Below are 17,639 nucleotides of genomic sequence, written 5' to 3' on the forward strand. Positions count from 1 at the left end.
CACCTTTAGACTCATCCATGTCCAACCCTGGACCTTTTAACAGCTTTATCTGTTTCTCATCTTTATTTCCTACCTCTAGGACCTTTTTCTTCGCTAAGGGAGGATGTACCTTCTCTCCCTTCTATCCTTTACCCCCTTTTATGTTACTATTCCTCGTTTTACCACCCTCGAAACCCTCGTGGCACAGGGTCGGTAAAGACGTCTGGGCCAATTTTAAACTGCTCGCTTTCTCAGCTGTCGCTCTCGACAGGCTGCGAGTGTCCGTGCATGTGGGATAGCTTGGGGACTCTATGGGCTGGGTTGTCAGCTTCACGGCGGCTCCCATCTTCCCACCCGCTAGGTCGTTACCCAGAAGGACGACCACGCCTTCCCCCGGCAACTCCGGCAGGACCCCCAGTTCCACTGGTCCCGACACCAACTCACAATCTAGAAGGACCCTATGCAAAGGCACTACCTCGGTCCAGTTTCCTATGCCTCTCAGGGCTACCTCGCCCGTCGGAGGTCCGAATGGTAATACGTTACGGCTAATTAATGATAGCTCCGCCCCCGTGTCTCTCCAAATCCGTACGGGGATTGGCGGGTCCCCCTTCCTCACAGACACGGTTCCGGGTGACAGATAAATCTCCGACCCCTCGCGCTCTCTGCTCCCCTGGGACCCTCTTGCCGATTTTCTGATTACCACTGCACGCTCGATAGGGATTGCTGCTCTCTCTCTCTCTGGCTCCTTTCTCGGAGCAAAGCATTTAGATGCAATATGACCCACCTTTCCACAATTAAAACAGGTCAAGCCAGGACCTCTCCTGCCGTCTTGCCTCTCCTCAATTTTACCACTAGCTCCCAACGGGATCTCCGCCTCAGCCGGCGGGCTTTCGCTACCATTCCGACGGTCTCTCGGGTAACTTTTTGGCGAGGAAAACTTTGTCTTGTGGGTTAGGGCATATTCATCTGCGAACCTAGCAATTTCTGAGATGGACTGATTCGTCCTCTCATTTAAATACATCCGGATCTCTTCCGGAACACAACCTTTAAATTCCTCAATCAAAAATAACTCCCTGAGACGCCCATAATTCTCGGCCACCTTTTCCGCGGTGCACCAACGGTCCAAGAGCACACCCTTCTCATGGGCTAGCTCGGTATATGTTTGATTCCACCCTTTCCTTAAATTTCGAAACCTTTGTCTATACGCCTCAGGTACTAACTCGTAACCTCGGAGAATGGCCTCCTTTACTTGGTCATAATTCCCTTCCCCTCCTGGGGGCAACGCGGCATATGCCCGCTGTGCTTTCCCTCGTAACACACTTTGTAACAACGCCACCCACTGCTCTCTGGGCCACTTCTGATTCACTGCCACCTTTTCAAAAAGCAAGAAATAACTATCAACATCCGTCTCCTCGAACGGGGGGACCAACCTCAACGCCCGACTAACATCAAACCCCTCCTCTCTCTCTACCCCTTGAGCTCTTCGCTCTTGCTTTCGCCTGTCCAGCTCCAATTCATGGCTCCTTTGTTTCTCTTTCTCTTCTGCTTCTAGCTGCTTTAGTTTGAACGCCTGCTCTCTTTCCTTTTCCTTCGCAGCTGCTTCTAGCTGCTTTACTTTAAGATCATGTTCCAACCTTACTTTCTCCAACTCTAACTGATCTGTCCCACTCGCTAATCTCTTTTCGGGGATATTTTCCAAATCCTCAGCTGCAAACACCTTCTTCCCAATGTAATACTGATTTATGACCCTTCGCACTTCCTGCTTTTTCATTGATGACCTCACCTCTGCGAGGTCTAACCCCTTTGCCAGATTTACCAAGTCTAATTTGGTAGCCGCCCCTAGCGCCTCTACAGTCGGGTTTCTCATAAATTCATCCACATCCATCTTTGCTGGTTTCCTGTCTGGCTACCTGCGTAACCAGATTTAAGTTTGGACTTACAGCCCGATTCACTGACCCTCCCCTTTGGTTTCAAATCTGGGACGAGTACCCCACTTGTTACGTTCCCCAGTAGCCGGGTGACTTACCAGCAAAGATAGAGAGGTCCGCTGAAGCCTGCTGATACTATTTTCAAACGTTTTATTTATAAAGGGGCACAAACGTATGGTTAATACAAAACATTCAGATCATATACATCATCAAAACTCAATCCAAAGCACAGGTATAGTAATAATCAATCAAAAATAAGCTCTATCGTTGTCTAGGGGATACTGAGTCCAATGGAATATAAGAGTCACTCAAAGTCTGCAGGCTTCCTCGTTTCGGAAACCGCTGGCATTTCACGTGTTGGATAGAGAGAGAAGGAACACTTGCCCGTCATCTTTGCGAAGCAAATCCCTGTTGTTAGTTAAAACGGTTTGTCCTTTGGTTCCAGCCACAGACTCCCGATCCGGAATCCAACGCACGTGGCTTCCTTCAGAATGGCTTCCCGCTCCGACGGGAAGCACTATCGTGTCTTCTTCGTGTGTCTCCTTGGTGCGTCTGAGGCCCCACCTCGGCAGCCCACCTTTTATCTGGACTGGCAGGGTTGTAGATGTCAATCAGGGTGGGGGCGAGGCAATCTTTCCACCATCACCCATCTCACATTGCCCTGAGGGTTTGCACATAGGCCAGTTCCTTATTCCACAAAGGTGTCTCCCAAGACAATGGCTATGTCCAAGGCTTTTGTCTTGCTGAGCGACCAGCCCACATTCCAAACCGTAAGGCTCTCTCTCTCTCTTGCGATTCTCACAAAGGAGGGAGCTGAGGTCATGACAACATAAACTCAGGACACGGGAATGTAGACAAGAGTAGCTCTGAATGTCCGTTCAGAACATAAACTCAGGACACGGGAATGTAGGCTCAGGACATTCACTGAGAAAAGAAGGCCGCCTGGCCACCGAAGTCAAGACACCGCTGTTCAACCTTCACTGGGTCCATTACCTGACAGGGTCCTTCTATCAGGATGTACACTGACAATATCAAAACTCAAGTGCAGAGGAAAGAAAGACTCCAATGTAGAGACAGCAATGGAAATTTACTCACAATAATTTAAAGAAGAACAGCAGTGGCATAGCTGAGTGACACGGTGAGAAGTAACATTCTCAAAACTAGGGCTCTGTGATTAGAGCTAATTGGGCATCTGCTTAAATAATACAAGTAACATGGAATCCCTGAGCCTATCAAAATCAACTTAACAAGCTTAAACAGAAGGCACCAGGAGACCACAATTGAAAGTGCGAATTGGTCGAAAAAAATGCAAGGAACTATAAACGATTACTGACTGTCATTAAGCAATATTTAACCAATTCCGGTGCTCTGAAAACCTCAGACCCCAATGCTCTTTGACACCCTGCACCAGTCTAAAGACCTCATTACAGCTAGGAACAAATGAAGTACTTGAGCAGTAAAAGAAATGCAAGAGAACACTTAAGAAAGAAATCAGGAGGGCAAAAAAAAAACATGAGGTTGTTATAGCAGACAAGGTGAAAGGGAATCCTAAGGGCTTCTACAGATATGTGTAGCACCTTCACTGGGCTCGTAAGCAAACTTGGCTTGTTAGCCATGTGATTCTGTGGTGAGGCCACCTTTCATAAATAATATGTATAGGATCGGTATGATTTGGGGTTCAGCCAAACAGGAACATTGTGATGTTCCAATTAAAGGAACCTCGATTGGAGCAAATATTGTGTAAATACTGCCCATACACAATTATTGGTCAGCAAGAAATAACAAATTGTACACTGCAGAGATTACAAAGAAAGTATACTTACTAATTACAGCTTCATCTAGTAGTTAATAGAAAAGAGAAAGGAAAAAATAATAAAAGGGTCCATTACAGTTAAAGCATTCCAATGTGTTCAATGACCATTGAAAGTCATCTTTTACTCAATGGACCCACAGTCTGCATGAAAGCACATGTCACATTCCAAACTTCCCTCAAAATCAATCTCGAACAAACTGACTCTCCTTCAGGAATATTGGCCCTTCCTCCTTGGAGCCATTCATCCGCACAAAGCACTTTGTGCAACTGGGACTCTCCTTCCAATAGCATTCTGTGGCATCTTCCCTTCTGTCCTCTCCTGGCTCCGGCCAAAAGACCCCAAACCAGACTACTGTCCATCACAAATCTCTCTCCACCCTACTTTCTCTAGAACATTTTCCTGATTTCACCATCCTCAGTGGCTGACACAATATTCCTAAGTTGAATAGCAGGACTTCTTATTTTTAGTCAAAAACAAAACATTCTACCAGCAGGACGCACTGGTTTTGGGGAAAAAAACTGCTGAAATGAAATATCTACAGCATAACAGTAGAAATCCTAGCCAAGGCATTACACTCTCCCCCCACCAAAAATAGTCATGTCCTCCCGACTTTAGAACTGATGAAAACCATTATTAATAACACAGTATTCAAATGAATTTTGTGATTTCAGGACCCCCAATCCATTTGTAAATGGAAGTAGCATATCACACCATGGGAATGGACATAACACTGTTTCCCAGGTGCATCCTCTGCCAGACTTGGTAGGGGTTTCCTGACTCCCTGAGACCTCCTTATCACATCTTCCAGCTTCTGCAGCTTCAACCACTCCTTGTGAATCTTGTGTACCCTCTGGCAGCTCAGGTCCCTCTGAACCAAGACTGAACTTAGCTTCAGGTTAAGCAGATGCTGCTGAACATCTTCAACCTCTGCTGGTGCTAATCGGTGAAAGGGGTATCCTCAGTCCTCAGTGTGGCAAGTACTTTTGGAGCAACCAACATCAGACTGTCAGTACAAAAGGCAATTTCGCATTCAAACATCTTCTCAGTTAATCTTCTTTTCGCTCATTCCTTGGACTTCAATGTCAACTTCCTCAATCTAGGAGACTATTTCACATAGACATAGAAACATAGAAAACCTACAGCACAATACAGGCCCTACGGCCCACAAAGCTTTGCCGAACATGGACATACTTTAGAAATTACCTAGGTTTATCCATAGCCCTCTATTTTTCTAAGCTCCACGTACCTCTCCAGGAGTCTCTTAAAAGATCCTACTATAGCCTCCTCCACCACTGTCACCGGCAGCCCATTCCACACACTCACCACTCTCTTACCCCTGACATCTCCTCAGTACGTACTTCCAAGCACATTAAAATTGTGCCCTCTTATGTTAGCCATTTCATCCCTGGGCAAAAACCTCTGACTATCCACACGATCAATGCCTCTCATCATCTCTATCAGGTCATCACTCATCCTCCGCCGCTCCAAGGAAGAAAGGCCATGTTCACTCAACCTACTTTCATAAGGCATGCTCCCCAATCCAGGCAACATCCTTATAAATCACCTCTGCACCCTTTCTATAGTTTCCACATCTTTCCTGTAGTGAGGTGCCCAGAACTGAGCACAGTGCTCCAAGTGGGGTCTGGCCAGGGTCCTAAAGAGCTGTAACATTACCTCTCGGCTCTTAAACTCAATACCACAGTTGGTGAAGGCCAATGCACGTATGCCTTCTTAACCACAGAGTCTAACTACACATGGCCAAGTCCCCAGTTTTCTTTAAACAGACATTACCTTAGTTTGGCATAATTACTTTTCTTAGCCTTAATATATTTGTACTACAGGAAATGATGTACAGAATGGCATTGTGGGATTTGCAAGTGTATCCAATGGTAACCCAGTCTTGGATGAAGACTCAAAAAGTAGGAAGGTTCGGCTAACAGTTGAAAGACAAAAAAACAGATCTTTTGAGAATGTGACAATTTCCTGGCGTGTGACCTTTAATGAAACAGACACGGTACTGCAAAGAGATGGGTTGGATCTGGTCAATGAGCTCACAGCTCCATCAGAAATTATCCTCTGTGTTTCTGGAGAGACGCTATGCCCAATCACCATCGAGATCAAAGCAGACCAGATCCCAGAACCTGCAACATGGTTTCTTGTGGAAATCTATGAAGTGGGATCAGGAGCTTTGATAAATAACAGTGCTTGATTCATAAACATTACGGTTTTAGAGAGTGATAGCCTTCACACGTTGATATATTTTGCTTCAGGATCTTGGCTTTCTGTGGTTCATCAGGAGACCACATTCATTCGCCTGCAGTTTGACAAGAGTGCTGTTTCAAGTACAGTTGTAACTGTCAGTTACAAAACACAGGAATTAACTAAGGCTGAGCTGGTGGGTCAGACATTAATATCACCAGCAATTGCTGCAATGGATTTTGCGAAATCAGAGGGCAGTTTAACATTTCAACCAGAACAGTTAAGAATTTCATTGGATATTGTCCTTACTCCAGAGCTAACATCTTCCAATCCATTGCCCAAACGATTCCAAGTGGTGCTCTACAATCCAACGCCAGGAATTCAGTTGGATGATGATTTCAACGTAGCAAATATTACAATAGTCACGGACACTAACTCTCAGTTCCTCTGGGGTTTAGTTGATCAGTTGCACCAGAATTAATAAATGAAGTTCTTCAGAAACTGCAGAGCAAGATTACTGTGGAAACCACAAGAGAACAGCTTGGTGCAGTAACAGAAGTATTCAAAAAGGTGATCCAAGAAGGAGAAAAGAGACCTCTTGATGATACCAGCATTAGACTATTGTACAATAGTCTTTGTGCACTACTGGATGCCACCCGCAAGGATACCAAAGGGCTTAGTCAGCTGGTTGAAGTGACTGAGAGATTTGCCTTCTCACTGGTGTAGAATGTGGATCACCTGGCCAGAGGGGCAAGACAGTTCTTGACACTTGTCAGTACCTCACTATTAAATCGTATCACTGGTACCCCAACAAATCAATGGGCACAAGGTTGAGTGGAAGAATGGTGATTCTGTGCAAATTCCTGGGCAGTTGCTCAAAGTCTTGTCTCCACCTTCACTTGATCCAGGACGTGAGGACTGTCAGCATGTGCAATTCACAGAGTACAGCAGCCGGCAGTGGTTCCAAACCAGTGCAAAGGGAACTGCACTCAACAATAAAATATTTTCAGTCAGCCTGAAGGATCGTGATCCACAACCTCTTGCAGATGGCAATGAGGTAGTCTATCGGGTTCATAATCCAGATGGTGCTGTTGTTCCACGTACAGCTGAATGCCTTCTGTGGAACCAAGCTGCTGAAAGTTGGCTATCAAGCAACCAGTTCTGTCGTGTGGTTGATGACCTGAGTAACTTTGTGAAGTGTGCCTGCTCACACATGTCCACCTACTCGGCCTCTGCCTTAACAGAGACACTTCCCGTTTACAATGAAATCTTCTTCTCAGCCGCATTCATTTGTATTTCAGGTTTCTCCCTGTCCATTTTGTCTCATCTGCTCTGTTCAAGATTTTCCATGTTTGCAGCCAAACTCCTCTTGTACATGATGGTCGCTTGCCTAGGAACTCAGATCTCGTTTCTGATGTCTGCGTACCTCAGTCAAGAGCTCACAGAGGAGAGTTGCTCTGCGCTTGGATTGGTGGTACATTACCTCTACCTCTGTCAGTTCAGCTGGATGCTCATTCAGTCCGTCAATTTCTGGCAGGTGCTTGTGATGAATGATGAACACCCCGATCGACGGTACTTGCTCTTTTTCAGCCTGAGTTGGGGGTTACCTGCCTTTGTCGTGGCCTTGCTTGTAATTACTGCGAGGGGGCTACAACTGGACCATGCAGGAAGTATATGGCTCGGTACATGGTGATGTGTATTTCATTCCCAATGTTTATGCAGCTCTTGCCACAGCAGCACTGATACCTTTGTTATGCCTTGTGGGAGTCACTGTGATTTTTATCCACACCTATCAGATTGTTCAGCATTGGAAGTCCTATGATGATATTTACAGGGGAAGAGCTAATGGCACAGAAGTTCCTCTGGTCCTGTACCTTTTTGCATTGATATCGTTGACATGGCTTTTGGGAGGCCTGCACATGGCATACAGACACTTCTGGATATTAATCCTGTATGCAATCTTCAATATCCTGCAGGGTCTGTATGTTTTTGTGGTATATTTTATCCTACACAACCAGTTCTGCTGGCCAGTAAAAGCCAGCTACAGTATGGAAATCAATGGTCATCCCAGTCCTGGGTCAACTTACCTTACATCGGGCAGCGGTGCACCATCAAAAGGAGGGGACATCAGCAAATCCACTCAGAACCTCATTGCTGCAATGGAGGAGATACCGTCTGACTGGGAACAAGCCTCTTTAAGACCCAGCAGTCAAGCAAGCAGCATCTTCAAGGAAAGTCCAGTGAGCGGCAACATCTATGTCACAAAAGGAGACTACGGCACCAGCAACCTGATGGGTGATGAGGAAGCACAAGAGTTTGATGATTTGATATTCGCCTTAAAAACTGGTGCCGGCCTCAGTGCAGGTGACAATGAATCATATCATGGAAGTCAAGATGGTAGAAGCATTTCAAATTCCCAGATTGTGGAGCTACGAAGAATACCAATAGCTGACACTCACCTTTAATACACTCACATGCTTTTTAATTGAAATTTGTCCATGTTTTTATACTTTTTTTGGATGTCCCTCTTTTGCACTAAAATTTTGCATTGAAATATGTAGAATCAGTGTTACCTTACAATGTTTGTACAACATTTTTGTAGTGTTCAACTGATATAACCTTAGCCTTCAAAAACTTGATTACAGAGAAGTAAACGTTAATTAACTAATAAGGATGAAGAAAATATATAGAATTTAGATATAAACTACGATTTTAAAAAACTAGCAATAAATCACTTCTGTAAAAAATCTTCCCATGGAAGTAACATAATAAAAATTATTTTGTGGTCAAAAAAAAAGTAAAAGGATCTATAAAGCAAGGTAACTTGAGAATCTGTGTCAAATATGGTTCTGTAGCGATGTACTATATGTTTCGAGACTAGTTTATTCAAACTTTGCGGCGCTGGCATTTAATCACTAGTGCCCGCCCTCTCCGGGAGGAAGTGACATTCGAGGTGCATTACCAAAGACTCTCCCCGCGCGCTGGCTATTTGTGAGCCGGTTCGCCTGCGCAGAAAGTGAGTCGCCACATAACCCCACCCCCCCCCCCCCAGAACCGGCGATACACCCCCCAATGTCCACAGTCTGGATCAGCCTCTGTTTGGGAGGTCTGCCTCTGTGCCACGGTGCCTGAACCTCGACCGGCTGCGCCAAGTCCACATGGGCTGGTTTGAGTCAGTCCACCATGAAAACCTGCTCACTCCCCCCAATGTCCAGAACGTATGTGGACCCGTTGTTGTTGATCACCTTGAACGGCCCCTCATACGGCCGCTGTAGCGGTGCCCGGTGTCCACCCCTTCGTACAAACACAAACTTACAGTCCTGCAGGTCTTTGGGTACATGGGTCAGGGTCCGTCTGTGCTGTGAAGTCGGCATGGGGGCCAGGTTGCCGAGCCTTTCGTGTAGTCTGTCCAGGACTGCTGCGGGTTCCTCCTCTTGCCCCCTTGGGGCTGGTATGAACTCTCCTGGGATGGCCAGGGGTGCGCCATACACCAACTCGGCCGATGAGGCGTGTAGATCCTCTTTGGGCACTGTGCAAATTCCAAGCAGGACACAGGGAAGCTCGTCCACCCAGTTAGGTCCTCTCAGGTGGGCCATGAGAGCCGACTTCAAGTGACGGTGGAAGCGTTCCACTAGTCTGTTCGACTGTGGGTGGTAGGCAGTAGTGTGGTGTAGCTGCGTTCCCAACAGGCTGGGCACAGTCGACCACAGGCTGGAGGTGAACTGGGCGCCTCTGTCGGAGGTAATGTGGGCCGGTAACCCGAAGCGTGCTACCCAGGTTGCAATCAGTGCTCGGGCGCAGGAATCGGCAGATGTGTCGGTGAGCGGGACTGCCTCTGGCCACCTTGTGAACCGGTCTACCATAGTTAGGAGGTACCGCGCTCCTCGGGACACTGGTAGGGGGCCCACAATATCCACATGAATGTGGTCGAACCTCCAGTGGGTGGATTCGAACTGCTGCGGCAGGGCTTTAGTGTGCCGCTGCACCTTGGCTGTTTGGCACTGCGCGTACCTTCTGGCCCATTCACTGACCTGCTTGCAAAGTCTGTGCCACGCAAACTTGCTGGAGACCAGCCGGACGGTTGTCCTGATAGATGGATGCACCAAACCATGTATGGAGTCGAAAACTCGCCGCCTCCAGGCTACTGGGACGATGGGGCGAGGTTGGCCGGTAGCCACGTCACACAGGAGGGTCCTATCACCTGGGCCTACGAGAAAGTCCTGCAGCTGCAAACCCGAGACTGCGGTCCTGTAGCTGGGCATCTCGTCATCTGCCTGCTGCGCCTCTGCCAGTGCTGCATAGTCCACCCCCAGAGACAGGGCCTGGACAGCTGGTCTGGAGAGTGCATCCGCCATGACGTTGTCCTTCCCCGAGACATGCTGGATGTCCGTCATGTACTCGGAGATGTAGGACAGATGTCGCTGCTGGTGAGCCGACCAGGGATCGGACACTTTCGTGAACAGGAAGGTCAACGGTTTGTGGTCCGTGAATGCGGTCAACAGCCTGCCTTCTAAGAAGTACCTGAAATGCCGGATTGCCAGATACAGTGCCAACAGCTCCCGGTCGAAAGCACTGTACTTGAGTTCGGGTGGTCGTAGGTGCTTGCTTAAGAACGCCAGGGGTTGCCAGCACCCCTTGATGAGTTGCTCCAGCACCCCACCGATTGCTGTGTCGGATGCGTCCACTGTGAGGGCGGTCGGAACGTCCGTTCTGGGGTGCACCAGCATCGCGGCATCTGCCAAGGCTTCCTTGGCTTTAACAAAAGCGGCCGCGGCCTCCTTGTCCCAAGTAATGTCCTTGCCTTTACCTGACATCAGGGTGTACAAATGGCACATGATACGGGCTGCTGAGGGGAGGAAATGGTGGTAGAAGTTCACCATACCAATGAACTCCTGCAGGCCTTTGACCGTGTTGGGCTGGGCAAAGTGGCGGATTGCATCTACCTTGGCGGGCAGAGGTGTTGCCCCGTCTTTGGTAATCCTGTGGCCCAGGAAGTCGATGGTATCGAGACCGAACTGGCATTTGGCCAGGTTGATCGTGAGGCTGAAATCACTCAGGCAGGAGTAGAGCTGGCGGAGGTGGGACAGATGCTCCTGGCGACTACTGCTGGCTATAAGGATGTCATCCAAATAAATGAACGCAAAGTCCAGGTCGCGTCCCACTGCATCCATTAGCCGCTGGAACGACTGTGCGGCATTCTTCAGGCCAAACAGCATTCGGAGGAACTCGAACAGGCCGAACAGGGTGATGAGTGCCGTTTTGGGGATGTCTTCAAGGTGCACCGGGATTTGATGGTATCCCCGGACGAGGTCTACTTTGGAAAATATTCTTGCCCCGTGCAGGTTTGCTGCAAAGTCCTGTATGTGCGGCACGGGGTAGTGGTCTGGAGTTGTAGCCTCGTTCAGTCTGCGGTAGTCGCCGCATGGTCTCCAGCCCCCGGCTGCTTTGGGCACCATGTGCAGGGGGGAGGCCCATGAGCTGTCGGATCTCTGTACGATCCCCAATTCCTCCATCCTCTTGAACTCCTCCTTCACCAGGCGGAGCTTTTCCAGGGGGAGCCTTCGTGCGCGGGCATGGAGGGGTGGTCCCTGGGTTGGAATGTGGTCCTGTACCCCGTGTCTGGGCATGGCTGCCGTGAACTGCAGTGTGAGAATCGATGGAAAGTCCGCCAGGATTCTGGTGAATTCATTGTCCGACAGCGTGATGGAGTCCAGGTGTGGGGCCGGCAACTTGGCTTCACCCAGGGAGAACGTCTGGAAAGTCTCAGCATGTACCAGTGTTTTCCCTTGCAAGTTGACCAGCAGGCTGTGAGCTCGCAAGAAGTCCACCCCCAGGAGTGGTTGGGCCACCGCGGCCTCTGTGAAGTCCCACATGAACCGGCTGGCGCCGAACTGCAGCTGCACTGTGCGGGTGCCGTTGGTCCGTATTGTGCTGCCGTTTGCGGCCCTCAGGGTGGGTCCTGGCTTCCTGTTGCGGGTGTCGTACCCCGTGGGGGGCAAGACACTTATTTCCGCTCCAGTGTCGACCAAGAAGCAGCATCCCGACTGTTTGTCCCAGACGTACAAGAGGCTGTCCTGGTGGCCAGCCGCCATAGTCATTAACGGCTGCTGGCCCTGGCCCTGGCCCTTGCAGGGTGGGTGACAACGGCAGGCTTTTGTGCCCCACCGCTGGTGGTAGAAACACCACTGTTCACTGTCCTCCTCACTCCTGCCTCTGTGTTGTGTGTGCCCCCCTGCCGAGCCTGGTCTGGTCTGCTGTTGGGCGCGTGGCCTGGTAATCTGACCGACGGATGCCACGCTCTCCCTCTTGGCTTTCCACAGCACGTCTGCCCGGGCTGCCACCTTCCGGGGGTTGCTAAAATCTGCGTCACCCAACAGCAGATGTATATCCTCGGGCAGTTGCTCTAGGAACGCCTGCTCAAACACAAGGCAGGGCTTGTGTCCGTCAGCCAGGGCCAGCATCTCGTTCATCAATGCCGACGGCAGTCTGTCTCCCAAACCGTCCAGGTGAAGCAGGCGGGCACCCCACTCACGCCGCGAGAGGCCAAAGTTCCCAATGAGCAGCGCTTTGAATGCTTCATATTTGCCTTCTTCCGGGGGCGACTGTATGAAATCCGCAACCTGAGCGGCCGTCCCCTGGTCAAGGGCGCTCACCACGTGGTAGTAACGCGTGGAATCAGAGGATATCTGCCGAATCTGGAACTGGGCTTCTGCTTGGCTGAACCACACGCGTGGTCGCAGCATCCAGAAAGTCGGCAGTTTTAGCGAAACTGCGTGAACAGATGAAGAGTCAGTCATCTTTGGTCCAAATCCCGTTTGGACTGTCGGCGTCACCAATGTAGCGATGTACTACATACAAAGCTAGAGACGACACGTTTCGAGACTAGTTTATTCAAACTTCGCGGCGCTAGCATTTAATCCCTAGCGCCCGCCCTGTCCGGGCGGAAATGACATCAGAGGTGCATTACCAAAGTTTCTCCCCGCGTGCTGGCTATTTGTGAGCCGGTTCGCCTGCGCAGAAAGTGGGTCACCACAGTTTCTATCATAAACACCTTCAATCAGTATGGATATCAGAGCTTGGTCCCATTAACCCTTCAGGAATAGTATTTTACACTTTAGTTTTCCCCTTAATTCCCTGACTGGAATGCATCCTCTCCAAGATGCCAGCCTATTCTGTTACCGGGCCCCTTTTCTTCTTTGTTTGATTAACTGCTGACTTACTCTTCAAAGATTCTGCTGTCCCTCACCGTCTCGCTTGAATTGTCCATCTTTTCTACAGCTGTAACAGAAATACTGGTCGCCTCTCCAGTCAAAAGACCCTTCTCAGCAGCTTTTCTCTGTGCTGTAAATCCTATAAGGGGGGTTGGGTTTCCTAACGGATGTATCACATTTAGTTGAAACATTTGCAGACTTTCATTGAATCAGCTCAGCTTGAAGGTTTTCCACTCATTCCTCAAAAGCTCTCCCTGTGCCATCAGGCAGCAGAGGCTACCACTGAAGGCACTACTCAGCTTTTGAGAATGTTCCACCATGCTTTTCTCCTCTCAAACTTCTCTGAGTAAGTCAGTAAAAGATGGTGGATAGTGCATTTTGCAGGTCATTCAAATATGTGGAGCAATCATGTCATGGAGCAATCTTTGTGGCACAAACAATGCAGTAGTTTCAGGTACAGGGGAGATGTCAGAGGTAAGATTTTTACGCAGAGAGTGGTGAGTGTGGGGAATGGGCTGCTGGCGTCAGTGGTGGAGGCAGATACGATAAGGTCTTTTAAGAGACATACATACATATGGGGGTAGGGGGGGAATTTACAGTGCCAATTTACCTACCAACCTGTATGACTTGGTGATGTGGGGAAAAATCTGCAGCACCCAAAGGGATTCCCACAGAAAGAACTTGTGAACTCCGCACAGATATCGTTCAAAGTCAGCCTTGAGCCCTGATCAATGAAGCTGTGAGACAGCACGTGTGCTACCTGTAAGAGGACAGGGACAAGATATGATCACAGTTGTTTCCACCAGATTTTCATCAGAATCCTCTCAAAGAAGCAATGACCACATGGTTAGCTACTGTTTTCACCCAAGTGTGGTGGTGCTTATTCCGGAGACACAGAAGTATTGTAGCAAGTCAGCTCAGTAATTGGAACGACGATTCACTCCTCCAAGCAGGTGTTATATTCCATGAGAGTGGAATCTCTTGTGCTTTCTTCCCCAAGCCGATGGAAAAGAATAACTGTATTCAGCCTATCTCTTCCCCTTGTCATTTCATACACCTCTCAGTGCTCTGTGCTCCAAGCAGGTCTTCACAGACGCTACAGCAGAGACAGAGTATTTCAGTTCATTCCAGTTGCACTAAAAAGTGCATGAAAGTGCTTTCAATAAACCTCATTCTCACTATATGTCAATGGATTCACGTAGAGATTTGGCACACAGACACACACTTCGTTCCATTAAGACCACATGAGCAAACTGCCATGCAGCAATTGTATTGCAGAAGTGCAGGTGCCAGTGACATCTGGCTGTACAGGTGGGTTGCTGTGTTATGCACTCATTTGGAGGCTGTAACTCTTCAAACTGGTCAGAAGATTGAGCTTACTTTCTTTCAACTTTTTCAGGTGGTTCTTTGGGTCATTCGATGTTGATTAGTTTGTTTTATTACCATACATTGGATTTCATTATTTTTAATGGTTGAGAAGTTGTTGATACTATTGAAGATAAAGGAAGAGTCCCATTTGTTGTGAGGCTGCTGTGACCAGGTTATTTCACATGTGACATGAATCTTCTCCTGAACTATTAACTCTTTCTTATTTGTTTCAGACTCAAACGGAATCCAGGCCAAGTACTGGCTAAGTGTACTGACAAAGAAGAGCTTCACACAGAAAACAATGATGGGAAGAACAATAACATTATAACATCAACTTACACACAGCCATGTTAGGTTTAGCACTGGAAGTGGGACACATCTGGCATCTTCCACACTAAATAAGGAAGTGCATAGTCCACCTTTTCATAGTACATGTCAATTCTCTTCATTAAACAGATATTGTCCTAGCTGGAGTCATGGCTCAGTGACGAAATGCGCTGTGTAATGTAGCTCTGAACAATAGTCTTGAAGGTTTCTTCCCTGGTGTATGCTGAGTAAGCTGATCTTTACTGCAGTAGAAACAAGGGTAAAGGTTAATGTGTAAAGGTAAGGGTATTGGAAAACTACCAGAAACCTAACGAAGTAAGGCCCCACTTCCTAGCATCTGATGGAATTCAAATGAAAAGAAGCAGGATGGCAGAATTATCTCCCGTAGTTGCCTTAACATACCAGTAGTAACTGTCAAGGCTAATACTTAGACTGGCCAACAGGCAAGTTCCCAGTGTACCCCCACTATATCCACAGCTGTATCAAGAATAGAGTGAGCTGGGGATAACATTGGAGAATCATTGAGAAAGGATTCAGTCTTTTTGGTTTGAAACAAGAGATGAATTTCACCTCCTTATTCCCGGAATGCTTTCCAAATGCCCCTTTAATAAGTGATAGTGTCATAGAATGATGTAGGAGTGAAACAGGCCTTTTGACCAACCTAAGTTATATATCAGCAGAGTGACAGAACAGATCAAAGAAATGAAATCTGATTAATTCAGCACCAGCCTCAATCATTTGGGTTCCCTAGTTTTCTCTAGAGCTGCTTGTGAATTCATTCCAGAACAGTGAAAACCTATGACCCAGAATACCCCAGCCACCCAGCACCTTAAAGAAGATGTTTAACCACTAACAGCTACTCTACTAGGGTTTATTGCACTCCATACTAGATCCCACTTTAGTAGTGTTGACTTCACAATTTTGACCAATCAGTAGAGAAATAATTTTCTAAGTTTCTGGCTGATGCTTGTAACTTGTGGTTCTCAATATTATCATTCTATTTCCACCATGGAGATAAAGCTTTTAAAAGCATGATAAGCTTTTCAATGTAGCACTTTTTTCACCTAAATAAAAATCTAATGAAACCTCCAAGATTATTCCAAGATGATTTTATTGGTAAGGCAACACTTGTATACCATGTAGAATTCTGGTTGCCCAGCTCTAGGAAGGTTGTCATTAAATTGGAAAGGATGCAGGAAATACTTCCAAGGCTGTTACTGGGACTGGATGGTTTGATTGCAAGGAGAGCCTGGAAAGACTGGGAGTGTGTTCCCTGGAGTGCTGGAAGCTGAGGAGTGATCTTATAGGACTTGACGAAGGGTCTCGGCCCAAAACGTTGACAGTGCTTCTTCCTATAGATGCTGCCTGGCCTGCTGCATTTCACCAACATTTTGTGTGTGTTGCTTGATTTTATACATAGGGTGGTGGAATATGAAATGAGCTACCAGAGGAAGTAGTAGCAACAGGTACAATTATGACATTTAAAAGGTTTTTGGATAAGAAAGGTTTAGAGGGATATGGGCAAATGTAGGCAAATGGGTCTAGCATGATTGGGCAACTTGATTGGCATGAATGTCTTTGGCCAAAAGGCCAGTTTACATGTTATATAATTCTATGACTGGCTTGTCATAGACATTTGATGTACATTGCAAAGAGAACATATGCACTCCAAGCCTGTTTATGACAAGCTTGAACCCAGTGTCTCGCTATTAAGCAAAGATCTCCACCCTTACTGCTTGACTTTTACCCATAGTTGATACTCAATCAAAAGACTTATAACAGACCAATAGAGGATTTAACTGTTTCACAATATCAGGCCCTTGTGTTTACATTTGGCCAGGAGTGATGTGAATCCACATTTGCAGGAATCACAAACAAGAGGAAATCTGCAGATGCTGGAAATGCAGTCCTGCCAAAGGGTTTCAGCCCGAAATGCCACCTGTACTCTTTTCCTGGAAAAAGTATGTTTGCAGGAATCATAACTAGATGGGGTTGGCAAAGGCGAACAGCAAGAGAGATAGAAATTTCAGTGGAGAAATAAGACGATGGAATGGAAAGTCAGAGAGTAGTTCAGCTACCTAGGAATAGTGCTAATGCCAAATATTCAAAGTCCCAAAGATTCAGTTATGCAAATCTTCACAAAGAGAATGGTAAACAGTGAAAGAGTGAAATCTTTTTTAGGAATGGTGAGCAAAAGTGAATACTTCCAGGAAAAAATAGTGAAGAAGTGTGAATGACCCTGAGGATGCGATGGCAGAGTGTGAATGTCCAGAGGAGAATGGTTGGAGACTTGTGTACTCCATAAGGAGGGGTGGTGAGCGAATGAATGTGCTTGGGGGAATACTGGCTGAGCAAGGAGCTGGACCTGCTATGATAGGTCATAAGCGATGGCTCTGCAGTCTGCTACGGAGCACCTAGACAACTGTAAAACGCACGTCAGTCTGCTGTTTATCAAATAAAGCTCAGCATTCAACACAACACCATCAGACCCTCAGTATTAATACCCATGCTACAAAACCTGGATTCTGTACCTCCCTCTGCATTTTTCTTATTGGAGGACCACAGTCTGCAGATTGGTAATATCTTCTTGTTGACATCAACACTAGCGCATCTCAGGGATGCGTGCTTAGCCCATTGTTCTCTCTCTACACAGGGGTGTGTATTCAGGCATAGCTCAGATGCTATTGTTACGTTCCCCAGTAACCGGGTGACTTACCAGCAAAGATAGAGAGGTCCGCTGAAGCCTGGTGCTACTATTTTCAAACATTTTTATTTATAAAGGGGCACAAACGTATGGTTACTACAAAACATTC

At 47.3% G+C, this 17,639-nt stretch overlaps 1 protein-coding gene across 1 annotated transcript in view; it reads left to right on the forward strand.

The window, feature by feature from the left end:
• LOC140739621 (serine/threonine-protein kinase 32A-like) overlaps positions 1 to 15,902 on the forward strand; it is a 583,208-nt gene extending 567,306 nt beyond the window's left edge. Inside the window, exon 13 of the mRNA XM_073068020.1 lies at positions 14,733 to 15,902. Coding sequence (XP_072924121.1) covers positions 14,733 to 14,827 — 95 coding nt within the window. The 3' untranslated portion in view covers positions 14,828 to 15,902. The remainder of the gene's footprint in view (positions 1 to 14,732) is intronic.
• Positions 15,903 to 17,639: the final 1,737 nt, after the last annotated feature.

Source organism: Hemitrygon akajei, chromosome 15, assembly GCF_048418815.1.
Source record: "Hemitrygon akajei chromosome 15, sHemAka1.3, whole genome shotgun sequence".
Taxonomy (NCBI): Eukaryota; Metazoa; Chordata; class Chondrichthyes; order Myliobatiformes; family Dasyatidae; genus Hemitrygon; species Hemitrygon akajei.